At 50.9% G+C, this 12,087-nt stretch overlaps 3 protein-coding genes across 3 annotated transcripts; all 3 read right to left on the reverse strand.

Moving 5' to 3' along the window:
• Window positions 1–127: 127 nt before the first annotated feature.
• BCR38DRAFT_488320 (nucleoporin Nup120/160-domain-containing protein) lies at window positions 128–3,724 on the reverse strand (the record flags this gene model as incomplete). Its single annotated transcript, XM_040864258.1, has 3 exons — window positions 128–951; window positions 1,004–3,043; window positions 3,097–3,724. The coding sequence occupies 3 exons, from the start codon at window positions 3,722–3,724 to the stop codon at window positions 128–130; spliced, it is 3,492 nt and encodes a 1,163-aa protein (XP_040712568.1).
• A 684-nt stretch (window positions 3,725–4,408) lies between these two features.
• On the reverse strand, window positions 4,409–5,575 carry BCR38DRAFT_488321 (DNA repair protein RAD51; the record flags this gene model as incomplete). Its single annotated transcript, XM_040864259.1, has 3 exons — window positions 4,409–5,226; window positions 5,278–5,425; window positions 5,480–5,575. The coding sequence occupies 3 exons, from the start codon at window positions 5,573–5,575 to the stop codon at window positions 4,409–4,411; spliced, it is 1,062 nt and encodes a 353-aa protein (XP_040712569.1).
• A 657-nt stretch (window positions 5,576–6,232) lies between these two features.
• BCR38DRAFT_412332 (uncharacterized protein) lies at window positions 6,233–7,502 on the reverse strand (the record flags this gene model as incomplete). The annotated part of the gene is made up of 2 exons (XM_040858681.1): window positions 6,233–7,390; window positions 7,449–7,502. The coding sequence occupies 2 exons, from the start codon at window positions 7,500–7,502 to the stop codon at window positions 6,233–6,235; spliced, it is 1,212 nt and encodes a 403-aa protein (XP_040712570.1).
• Window positions 7,503–12,087: the final 4,585 nt, after the last annotated feature.

Below are 12,087 nucleotides of genomic sequence, written 5' to 3' on the forward strand. Positions count from 1 at the left end.
CTGACCCGATATCTTCTCGAGATAACATATCACGCTCGGGGAGAGGCATCAATCATCCAGTGACTTATTTTTTGGTATCTTACATATCAGCCTTCCTGCCCTGAAACATATTGTTTATTAAGCACGCTCAAATGACCATGTCCATCTCGTCCTCCGCTGAGAATCCAAACTGGTTGTTCTGGATTGCTGCAATGCGGTCCAACTCGGCCTGGTACTCCCTCCGCAAGTCCGCGAGTGTGACCACCTTCCTCTTGCTGATACCGTTCGCGTCGGATTGTTCCGTCGCGATCCAGGCTTGCTTGGTCTCGACGCAGCTCAGCACATTGATCAGCATTAGGTACTGCCGCGTGACGGCCGTGTCCAGGACGTCATCCCCGGTCGGCTGATCAGCTTCTCCGACCTGCCGCAGTTTTTGTATGCGATCGAGGAGGATCGCTGCAGCTCCGCGGTAGTCGTTGCGCTTTATTCTCCAGGCGTACAGGATCTGGTGGTAGGGGATACCCGTCACAACGTCGGTGGCTATTTGACATTTCTGGGCCAAGATCTCGTCCACTGCGTTCTCAAGATTGGGGAACGGTAGATCCACCAGCTCCGAGTTGTGCAAATTATCGCACATGCGCTGGATGAGCATGCGCAGTGATGAGTGCTGCAAAGCGTAGTCCGACATTGCTACCAGGGTAGAATGGGCCAGGTCGAAATGGGAGATGTTGACGGCTGCACTAAATAGGCGGCTTTGGATTTCCGTGCGAAGCAATGCTGCATCGTGTGTGTGTGTGTTGACGAACTGTAGTGCCAAGCGCGCAAATTCAACGACATGGGAGTGAGCCTTCTGCTTCTCGAACAGAGACACAACATGGGCATAGTATTGTGGCATCCCCGCATTGAAAAGATTCCATTCTGTGTCATCAAGCAGACCACTGCTATGCCTATCCGGGTGCTTCATCGGCATGCCTACACAACGAATTAGCTTTGGCCATTGGAAAGGGGGGAAGGGGTACCATACTAAGGCCATATGCTGCCTTCTTGAAGTACACAGCGGCAGTGGAGAAGTCCTTGAGAGCAAGATGGACTCGTCCTTGTATGTAAGTCGAGAAGGGGTCTTGGTCGCAAAAGGGACCAAGCTCCGCGGCTAGATCAGGTCGATTCTGAACGAGGAGGGCACATTGGGTGAAGTGGGGGGGGAGTTGAACGTTGCTGTCCTGGGCGCAGAGATCCATTGCGATATCCGTGATCGCAGAAGGAATAGAGTCAATCTCGGGGACTCCCAAAAGATGACCGACCATACCCTCAACAGCCGTTATGACTTGATACTCGTCTCCTTGGCGCTTCGTTGCCACTGGCGAGCTACCGAGTGTGGAGTTGGACCTGTCTACCTTAGAAAGAGGAACCGTCATCTCAGTCTTCGCTAGCCATTTAACAAGCTCTAGTCTCTTTAGGGAAGTTATGAGATAGCGATAGACCGTGCCAATATCTATCCTCATGTGTAAAGCGTCCTCAGGCTTGTCGAACTCGTATTCCATGTGGACAAGTAGAACCAGTTGGCTCAAGCAGACATTCCACTGTATATCGGCCATTCCTTGGAGAGCCTTGACGGCAAGCTTGCGTCCAAAATCCGTCAAAGGATAGTGACTTTCCTTGAGCGATTCGGCAGGTGCATTCATTAGATCTAGTGTCTTCTGATACAGCGGCAGCGTTACCAGCTTAAAGTTCGGGCCGAGTGCATCAGTGACTTGTGCGCAATCTTCATCGGAAACTTGCCGCCAAAATCCAGCTTTGTCTGAGAAGAATAGGATGCGGTCATCATCCGTTTTCGGCGAGTCCTCGAACAATTCGGACCGCAGTACCGAATTGATTATCTGCATCATGTTGTCGGAGAAAATGTCCACAAAGCTCAAGCCTGTAGATATGAGCGTTGATACATGATCAAGACCTTCAGGGCTATCTGCTGAAGGATTGTGGCAAATCTGCTCCAGTTGGCTGCAGTCGCGAATGGCTGAGATGCTGTCGGCACATACTACCCAGGGCGCATGGGAATCAGGCTCATAAGCCAGGGCTAGCGCCTCGCCTCGATGCTTGTCCAACTCGTTGAGAAGTCGGTAGAAGCGTCGCCAATGGATTTCGCTCGAAACGCGGAACTGCTCATAGTCCATGCCCCTGGACGCGCTCCGCTCCAGAGTCGAAGTTGATGTCAGCGCAGAACATATTGACTCAGCCATGCCTTTGCTACTCCTAGAAGAGGTATCTCGTGTTGTCCCAAGACTCTGCTCATAGATTGACAGTGCAGTCTCAAGTGTGGCCTTGGTAAATCTCCCAGGAAATAGGATCACCTGCAACCACTTCTCGGTGACGTCAGTAGGGTCGCAAGGCCCCGATATTTGCGGACCTTGTGTGTCCTTATCGGGGTAGACTCCTGACCAGCCGTCCTGCCAGGCATCCTCGATATCTTCTGGGAGGAAGGACAGATGCTGTACTCGGTATGTCACATTGTTCTTCCATAGGACCCAGAGTTCCGCACCGTGGACGGAATCTTGGGCAACAGCAAAGTCCGCCAATGTCCACACATCGGATCCAGGCGGAGGGATTGGGTTCAGTTGGGCAGTAGGGAAATGATCTTCAATGGTGACTCCCTTGCCATCTGCTTCCAATCTCCAGAATTTGAACTCGCCCGCACCAATAGGTGAGTATGTGACGCAAAGACGCTTCCCTTCTGTCTCGCCGACTATTTTGATCAGATTCGTCTGTGATGGGTCGATCGTCCACTTTCCGGTCTCTTGAGGATTTCGTTCGGCGTCCAGCAGGTCCCGCGCTTCTAAGATCTGGCCATTCTTGAGATTCCACACCCGCAGACGGTGGTCTAAGCAAACGGTAAACAAATATGAAACGTCAGTCAAGCCGACATCTGTTGCAATTGCCGATGTTGAAGCGGTAAGTTCCATGTTCAACCCGCCATGCTTGATAGTGTGGCCACCTTGGATCAAACTGCGAAGACCCTGGCCCCAACCTTTGACGTTGAAGATTGTTTCCTTCCACGGATGGTGAAACGCTTGGAATTTGTCAGTTCATGCTCATACATTAAAGTGCACACTTGTTTCGTACCGTCATGTCCCTTATTCCGCTCCAACTTTACGTTTCCACCATCATATGCCGTCGCAACGAGAAGATCATCGTGAACAGCAACCAGCCGATGAGGCAGCTTGTAGCTGAGACCATTCGATTTGTAGATCTTGCACGCGTCTGCGAAGGCATTCTCGGTCGCTGAGCGTTTGCGGAAGTTGTCAGGTCGTAAAGTAATTGTGAATAGGTGGTTCTCTGTGTCGATGACAAAAATGCTCAAGAAGTCATGATCCTGGGGATCGGCGAGTGCGACACAGGACGGCCGGATAGGCTGTGGAAAGCGAAAGTTGAGAACGAGATTGGCGTCGGAGACCTTCTTCATCTTGCACACATCAATGGCGCGGATGCTGAGCAGCGTGTCGTCCTCCAGAACTCGCCACAAGAAGCTCTTGGGTGTTGTGTGGTACCTTCGGTGGTAGACCGCTGAGGCTGTCGCGCAGTTCCTGGCTCGAAACGTCTTATCGTCCTCCACGGTCCCCTTCGCTCGCCGTTTGCTGCTCGAGTGGGAAGATGCCGATGGGAGCTTGACATCGACAATGAGCGCGCTCGATGGTGCCTCAAAACTTACTCTAGTCTCCTTGAAGAGGTACAAGGGGTCGCTAGAGGCCATGTTGAGTCCATCAAGGCTGTGCCAGAGCTCGCGCCTGATTTCTTGTTGTGTTATGCTGTTTACGGTTGGGACAAACGCGATGCAGATAAAGGTTGAATTTCTTTGCAAGTTCTCGATGCTTGCTTGGGGAAGCTCGGTGAGGTGGTTGCTCTAATCGGGTCCGTGCATATATGTATTAGTGCGGGCTACCTGAGCGGGAGTAACTTACAAGAACAGCAATCAAGCAGTCAATAGTCTACAATCAAACATCCAGCTGTCCAGATCAGGCCATTTTTTTCAAGCAACACCGTCGAAAGTCACAAAGAATCATGAAGTTTCGAGGTATAATGAATAGAACCGGATGAGTGTCAACAGTAAAACAGGGACACGGAAATGCGAATCGAGCACTTTTCTTTTTCCTATTCTGTCTACTTTCAAGCACAGCATGATCTCAAGCTAGACCATTGTACAGAAGCCCTGAGGCTGAAATTGCCAGCGGATCTCAATGTAAACTGAGTACAACTGCCTGTAGAATCCGCATCGAAAATGGAAACATCCTCTGGTGTCCTAAGCTATATAATATAAGCAAGTCTAAACAACCCTTAAAACGCCAAAAGCCATGTAAATGCAGTTACCCAGCTCCTGTCGTTTCTGTCGTTGTCATTCCATGACCACCAAACTCGGTCAGGTCGTCACTCACGCCAATTAATTACTCATCTTTTCCATGTCCTTTGGCGACGGATCGCCAATACCGTCCTCGTTGATGGCGAACAGACAGTCGCTCTCAGGTAAACAAGGGCTATCATAGATCTTCGCAATACGAGTCTCCCCTCGGCCCTTCTTCAGACTGATACGAGTCGTGCTGGCGTGTGCGATAATATTGCCACCAATAGGCTTTTTGGGATCAGGGTTGAACATAGCGCTCGGTCCACCGTCAACCTGGGCGACAACTTGGTTGGTAATGACGACAGCTATTCCAAACTCATCGGCGAGTCGCTGCAGGGTGCGCATGAACTTGGCCAGGTGAGTCTGTCTTGAAGACAGCTCGCCTCGACCGAGGAAGTCAGTTCGGTACAGTGCCGTTGCGCTGTCCACGATGAGAAGTGAGAATCTCGTCTCGCACATCATAGCCGAAGCTTGGTTCAGGAGTTGCAGCTGGTGATCCGAGTTGTAGGCGCGTGCATATGCCACGTTATCGAGAACTTCTTCGCCTGACAGTCCATACCTATTTGCGACGGCAAGGAGACGGACTGGTCGAAAGGTGCCCTCGGTATCGATGTAGAGGCACTTGCCTTCTCCGCCACCCATGTCAAAGGGCAGTTGACAAGTTACTGCAAGCGTATGGCAGATCTGACTCTTTCCTGTACGGAATTCACCAAAGAGCTCGGTAATTGAGCCCGTCTCTACACCGCCAGCAAGAAGGGTATCCAGATTTTTCGATCCAGTGGTGACTGAGATCAACTCGCTTCTGCGTTGATGCATCTCAGTCGCAGTGGTGAAGCCCATGGGCACCAATTTGGAGGCTTAATAGTGTCAGAATGGTCCACGAGCAAGCGATGGGATGTGCAGCTTACCTTCGGCTAGGATCTTGGTGGCTTTCTGCTCAGAGACACCTTTGACCTGCTCCAACGTTCGTCTCGGCGTATAGGCGATAGACTCAACAGTTTGAAATCCGCCGTCCATAAGCAGCTGGAGATCGCGCTTGGTGAGTCCTGCGACGCCCTGGATCTATAAGTCAGCAAATACTTGATTCCAGGAGAGATGGGCAAATGCTACCTCAAGAGCTGACAGAGGCGTCGGCGCGCCTGGGCCGGTCATTCCAGTCTCCTCGCCTTCATCGCCATTCTGAACCTCCTCATACTCATCTGCCATGTTTCAAGACGATGAGTTGAGTGCGTGATATTACTTAACAAATCTTGAATTGCTGAGGCAGAGAGCGTAAATAGATGCGGTGTTGAACTCTTATCTTGACTCTATTGGTGTACTTCATCGGGGAACGCGTCAAGACGCGATCTAGTGGCAAAAGGCGAAAATAACAATCTAAAGGAAAGAGCCCCTCACCACGCGCGGTCATGTGAACCAATTTAGTGCCATTTCGGTCTTAGTGCGGGTCTTATTCAGTCTGGACCCAGTCAGCAGCATCTCTATTGCGTTTTGGAACTGTACATGCCACGTTGCGACTGGAGATTCTTTGTATCTACCCATTTTTTTATGCCAGGCTTGATTATCTATGGTATTTAGGAGTAAAGACACTAATTTTATGTATGTACTGTGTCATAACTGCCAGTATGCAGCAGATGACTGAAGTACCTGAGGTTTTTTTTCCCGATTCCAAACTAAACGCCGAGGGTGCTGTCGCCCTGATATGCTGTCGTCTAACATATGTATGCGCCTGACCAGAGAATGCAGTGTACCAGTACAGTGTTATATGCTAATACTCGATGGGAAAAGACCGTTATTCCACAGCCCTCTGGATGAAGACTGCTGGTTTTGCTCTCGTCTTCGTTTTCTGTACGTTACTCCTAATTTTCAAGATCCATTGCTCCCTGATCGACCATTCTTCTTATGGAGTTTGTTGACTAATGTTCGAGAGGTTCTGTTGCGCCTTTCACTTGAGTCGCCGCTCTCCAGGTCAACGTGGTTGCCATTGTGTGCCGAAAAGTCGAAGTGTTCCCCCATCCGACCCGGCATCACTTCAAATCCAGCGTTGACGCGCCTCGAAGTTCGAGCGCCTTGAATATCACCAGAGTAAGATCGCTTAGGAGGTCGCGCAATGTGTTCTGGCATGACGTGTTGGGCCGCGGCTTCATGTGTACTTTGGGCCTGGTAAACAAATTGTCTCGATGCGCCACTGCTAGATCTGTCGCGGGGTTCGGGAGTCGCAAATGGGTCTCTCTGACTACCGTCGGACGAGTCTCGCTCCGGGTAATATACTGCTGGTTCATTCGTTGGCGCGCGCATTACGTCGGGAAACGGACTCTTTCGGCGGGGGTTCTGGCGCATGTTGGTTAATCCTTCTTCGGAGGAAATGGAATTGCGATCTCCCTCTGTAGGCTGTTGAGCCACCGCCGCCGCCCCAGGGTACCTGATCGAAAACGATGTTGTAGGAATATAGGTCTGGAGGATGGGGCCTTCGTAGGATCCTTCCAGCTGCCTCAAAGTGTCATCGTGAACAGTGTCATTAAGTTGGGTGAGAGACTGGGGACGGCTGTGCTTGGGTTTGTAGGTATTTTGCGGGCCTAGTTGAGGCGACTTGTGCGGTGCTCCATTCAAATTGGCTGCACTGCTACGTTCAAAGGTGCTTCCGGTTGGGCTTGGGATCGTGCTTCGTGGTTCAGCGACTGACAATGTTGTTGCAGCAGATCCATATACCACTGCCCTCTCCTTCCCCTTGGGCTGATTGACAGGTGGGAATGCCATAGAGGATGGTGCCGCGAGAGGGCTTTGCGAGTCAGGTGTTCCTGGTCTCGAAATCCAGATCCCATCCACCTCGATACCACTTTGTATCGCCCGGACGCCGAAGGGGATGTCTGCCCGTTTCATAACCGGAAGGCCGCTGCTTTGCATCTCCGAAATCCTTGTCTTCTTCTCCTCATCGAGAAGTATGTGCTTCCTGGTGAACCTGTTCATATACCACAGTTTGCACAGGCCCGCAAAAAATACTAGAACGATGGCGCATCCGAGGACCTTCGACACTATCAGCAGCTGTCACGCCTGGCGTTATGGACGATTGGATTCGACTTACAAAGGTCATCTGCTGCCAAAGCTCCCAGTTGACGAAAAATGTAACGGCCCCCATGTTGAAAGATGGTGATGTTACTCGGTCCTTCCCAAGAGAGGTTGAGAGAATAGAGCTTATGAAGCTCCGGTTTTGGTGTAACGATTGAATTTGACTTGAATTTTCGAGACCGGCGAGCAGCGAATGTTAAATTGAAGGGCCGATAGTGGGTTATGAACAGTCGCTTGCGAATATGGGACGGCGACGCCGGCGGCAGGTACGAAATCGAATTATCGCGCAGGTCAGAATTTCGGGTGGCTTAAAGAAACAAGTTATTCTGCCTTCGACGAATACGACGAGGCAAGGGTTGTGGTGCTTGAACGATATCTGGCATCCGGATTGCTGAAGATGCGCGGCAAGGGACAAACAAGGACTTTGCTTGACGTCGATGAGACCGAGGCTGGCTTCTGACGTACGTCAAAGTCGAACCACCCACTCGGTATTCAGAGGGCCTCAAAAAGGTCCAAGACAGCCCTGCTGCAGGAGCTATTCGAATATCCCAGGCTTCCTGTGCAACAAGTCGACTCTTATGTGTTTTCGCAGTCGAGGTCGAGACCCTGTCGGATCTTGAACGAAAGTAACCCGGATTGATCGATAGTATAAGAAAAGCTACCGATAGATTACGAGCAAGCCGTGCAGGTCTTGTGGTACAAGGCCAATAAAGTAACCATAGATTGTGAATATAGCCGGAGCACGGTTGGTATGCTCTTGAACGAGGGGACAGGACCAACGGATCCAACCAAACAGTAAGTGACAGACAGGACGGGATGGTGACAAAACTTAAGACAGACAAAATCAAGGCAGTGTTCCCGGTTATATTGTGTGGGCGGTCTGATGGAGAAGACGGGGTTTTGTATAAGACATGGTAGGCGACGCGGGTACAAACAGCTGTGTACCTCGTTGCCTCGGCCTTGGACCTCCCCAGGCCGTGCTAACATAACCTTGAAAAACTGCCCTCATTCTCCTCGTTCAGATGACGGAACTCTGTCCAAGTTGGCAGCATTCCCGGACCCTCGATGAGTTGTGCAAGGATATGCCATTTCTGTGGTAGGCCAACGAACTATGGTGTCGACTCCACGCACAGTGGGTCGGCCAAGAAAGGGATCAGGGCGTCAACCGTGATAAAACACAGCGCTTAAAAGCTGCATTGGTTCGCTTTCTGGTCTGTCTACGGCAGCCTCTTGCGTACCAACCGGTTGGAATCTGACCAAAAATCCAATCAAACCTTCTTTTAGAAACACATTCCTACCGCTGCCGACCACGAGTTCTACGGCGAGTCATAAAGAAAGCCGACCGCCAGAAACAGGCACTTTACCCGGAGGGGCGATCCTCGTCCGAGATGTAGAGGTCAATGCCCTGTGCCTTCAGTCTTGCCAGCGCCTTGCGGTAGCACTGCGTCCCAGCGACCAACGACAGGACCCAGGCAACGCTCGCAGAAATCCCACCGACTTGCACCCTGCCCTGCCCACTAATAACCGCGTATAATGGCGATGGGCTTGGCAGTCCAGCCGGCCCTTGCAGGCACAGACACTTCTTCGTGTGAATACGAACAAATACTTGCGAAATTTAAGGGCCTTGCCCGTTGCATCAGGCTAGAAGAAAGTGATTTACGGATGCTAGGGGCTGCATTCAAACATCGCCGTCTCGATGCCTGACGAAATGCCAGCATCTGTGCCGCTCCACATAGTAGGATGGCCCACTCTTTGTGGGGGAAGATCGGCTCCGAGCGAACAAGCGTGCTGTTTCTTTAGTACACATTCCAGCCCATTCTTCAAAGTCGTCTTCCTGGGTCGCATTAAGCAGTTCCACGGCACTCTAAAATCGAAACGAGGTGTTTCTATTCCTCGACTATCCGGCCATGCACAGCCAATTTCATTTTGGGCAGAGGAAAGAGTCGCATTGCCGGCAATCCTGCTGCGACCTCTCTATTTTGCCAAAAATACCTTTGCTCTCCCAAAGTGCGGCTGCTCCCGGTTTCTTCAGCGGCCTGGAATTCTGAAGTTTTATTAACTGTTGTACGCCCGTTCTAGAACAGGTCGTCAGCACAGCAAGCAGTGTGCAAACTGCAACTGCCAGGCTTTGGGTGGCTCCGATGCTTGCAGGAACACGAGCTCGTCACTCTTTTCTTTAGTTACACCATTTTCGTTGAGCTCGGAATCTCTTGTGCCTTTATCTCTGCCCAGCTCTGCTCAGGTCCCCTTCGCAGGGCCTCCCTGAAAAGTCGAAAGGTGCTCCGGCCGGCGCCGGACCAGTCAATCATCAGACATGTTCCGATGTGGTTACATTCGATGATGTTTTTTTTCCCTGACCTTGTTCGTGGCGAGTTTGGACTAAAACGCTTGTCCTTGGCGGGCTTGGCAGGAGGAACAACGAGGACAAACCTGCGGACAAAGAAATGGCTCTTGGACCAGATTTTAGTCATACGGCCATATCCCATACGAAACGGTAAATTCAACCCCCGACCGGCGTTGCTACCGCCAGGCCCCTAGAGAATGCGTGCAAAGCCTCAGGGGCATCCGTTCATGCGAGTGCTGTCTGGGACAAGGCTGTAATGGTCTACTACGCAAAAGACGACTGGGTTCACTCTATGCCCAGCCTGCCGCGATGCACTCGTAGCCAACGTTCAATTGACTGGCTGGTAGCATAAGCTTGTTTTTTTCTCTGTATTTGCCTGTCGAAGTACTGGGTGTTGAGAACATCAAAGTCTCATATGGCTGTGTGGCTGGAATCTGGTCTGTGAGCCACTTGTTTTGTCCTCGGGTTGGACACAATGGGGCCCTCTGATTGTAATAACACTGGGGATCAAAGCGAAGTTCGCAGGGTGCTGTAAGCTGCTTTAAGGTGTGACACTGGATCTGGATGATCTGTCCTAGCCCCGCTACTAAATTTGTAGATCTTGCAAGGTTCACATCCATGGTGAAAGCTCTGAGCTCCAGAGCCTCAGCAACAGGACAGAAGCATCCCCTTATTTTCCGACATCATCCTTCTCTATGCCTGTCAACGTCAAGGGTCGGGTATAAATCCGGGCCAGTCGGGATTGTATTGCCGAGTTGTCCAGTCCGTTTGCACGGTCAAGCTTCGCTTTGAGATGGAGATGCATCCGAGCTTGGGGACATTGCTTAATACCAACCATAGAGCCATTGAGTGATGAATACATGGTGCATGCTACATGTCGCATGGTGTATGGTGCCATGTGCGCTCTCAGTGACATAATGTCAACCTGGGCAGAGACAAGTTGGCTCCTTCAGCCGCGTCAGATATCAATCAATCTTGGAGGCTCATCAGAGGGCGACTCGAGCACCGGGCCCTTCTCCTTCGTTTCGCTCTTTAGCTCCCAGCTTAAAAAGAACCTGCGTGACTATAGAGAACCAACTAAAGATAAGCTGCAAGCTTGTCATTCGCGAAAGTGGCCCGAATATTCGTGACGCAACAGGGAGTTGCCCCTTTTGGAAGGTTCACTGGGATGTTTGTGTCAGCTCAAATATTAGAGTTCAAAGTCAATGTCATGAAGCTCAGTTGAGTTGCCTACTTTGCACTAAAGTAGCGCCATCGGTCCCAGCACCAGAGCTACGGAGATTACTCGTAGAGATACGGCTAACGTCTATTACCCCTGAGACGACTTAAGCCCTTTAGCGGCGGCTTTAGAAGGTCGTGCAATCGAGATTTACACGTTTAGTTGCGTACTTTAGCTTGAAACTCGAGGGCTCAAGAGGTAAAGAATCTTCTGCGGAATATTCAGCCATTGGTACTCGTTACGACACGAATCATGCTTCCAAATATAACATTGGCGGCTTCTCTACACCCATGTATCACCGTTGACCGCAATCACCTTTGGCAAGCCACATTATGCGAGAGAAGTCGTGTATCGAGAAGTGTGGGGTTCTTCTCGACTACCTCTGCTGTCATACTCCATTTAGCTCTCTGTAAGCTGACCAGTCAGGAAAAGAATCAACAGCACAGCAACAGGTGTCTCCACATCGAAATGCACCGAATACAATCCAGATGACAATCAATAGAGCTCCATTTGGAACAACTTCGTCTGCACGTTGCCCGTAACACCTCTTATGTCGACCATCAACAACCTTAGAATGATAAGGTTAAACATGAAATCCACCCAGCCCACCACCAATGGCAAGGCGGTGGGGTTTTTTTGCGGTCACGAGAACCCCAAGGCTTCATCTCCGAGGCCAAGGGGTGACTCGTCAGCTTTGCGGCACCATGGGACCCCGGGATAAGATCTTTGCAAAACTTTACGACTGCCGTGCCTCTTACCACATAATTACATCTCAAGGTGAGATGGGCTGAGATGTGCAGACATGGGAGCTCATGGCGGATGATCTTTTCGCGTCTTCGGCCCTGCTGTGCCTCTTGGTATGCTTACAACTCAAGATGCAGATGAGGAATGTGGCGAAATACAGTGTTGCCAGGCGCAGGCGGCGCGGGCATCTGACAGACCAAACCCATCCATCTCGTCGTCTATATCCTTGCACTTGGCTGAACATTTGAACACGCTGCAAGCGACTTCAATATCCCGTCTCTAAGATTAGGTTTCTAGATGCACTATTGACTTGACAACTCCGGGATCCACCCAAGCCAAGTCGCATAG

Source organism: Pseudomassariella vexata, assembly GCF_002105095.1.
Source record: "Pseudomassariella vexata strain CBS 129021 chromosome Unknown BCR38scaffold_12, whole genome shotgun sequence".
Taxonomy (NCBI): Eukaryota; Fungi; Ascomycota; class Sordariomycetes; order Amphisphaeriales; family Pseudomassariaceae; genus Pseudomassariella; species Pseudomassariella vexata.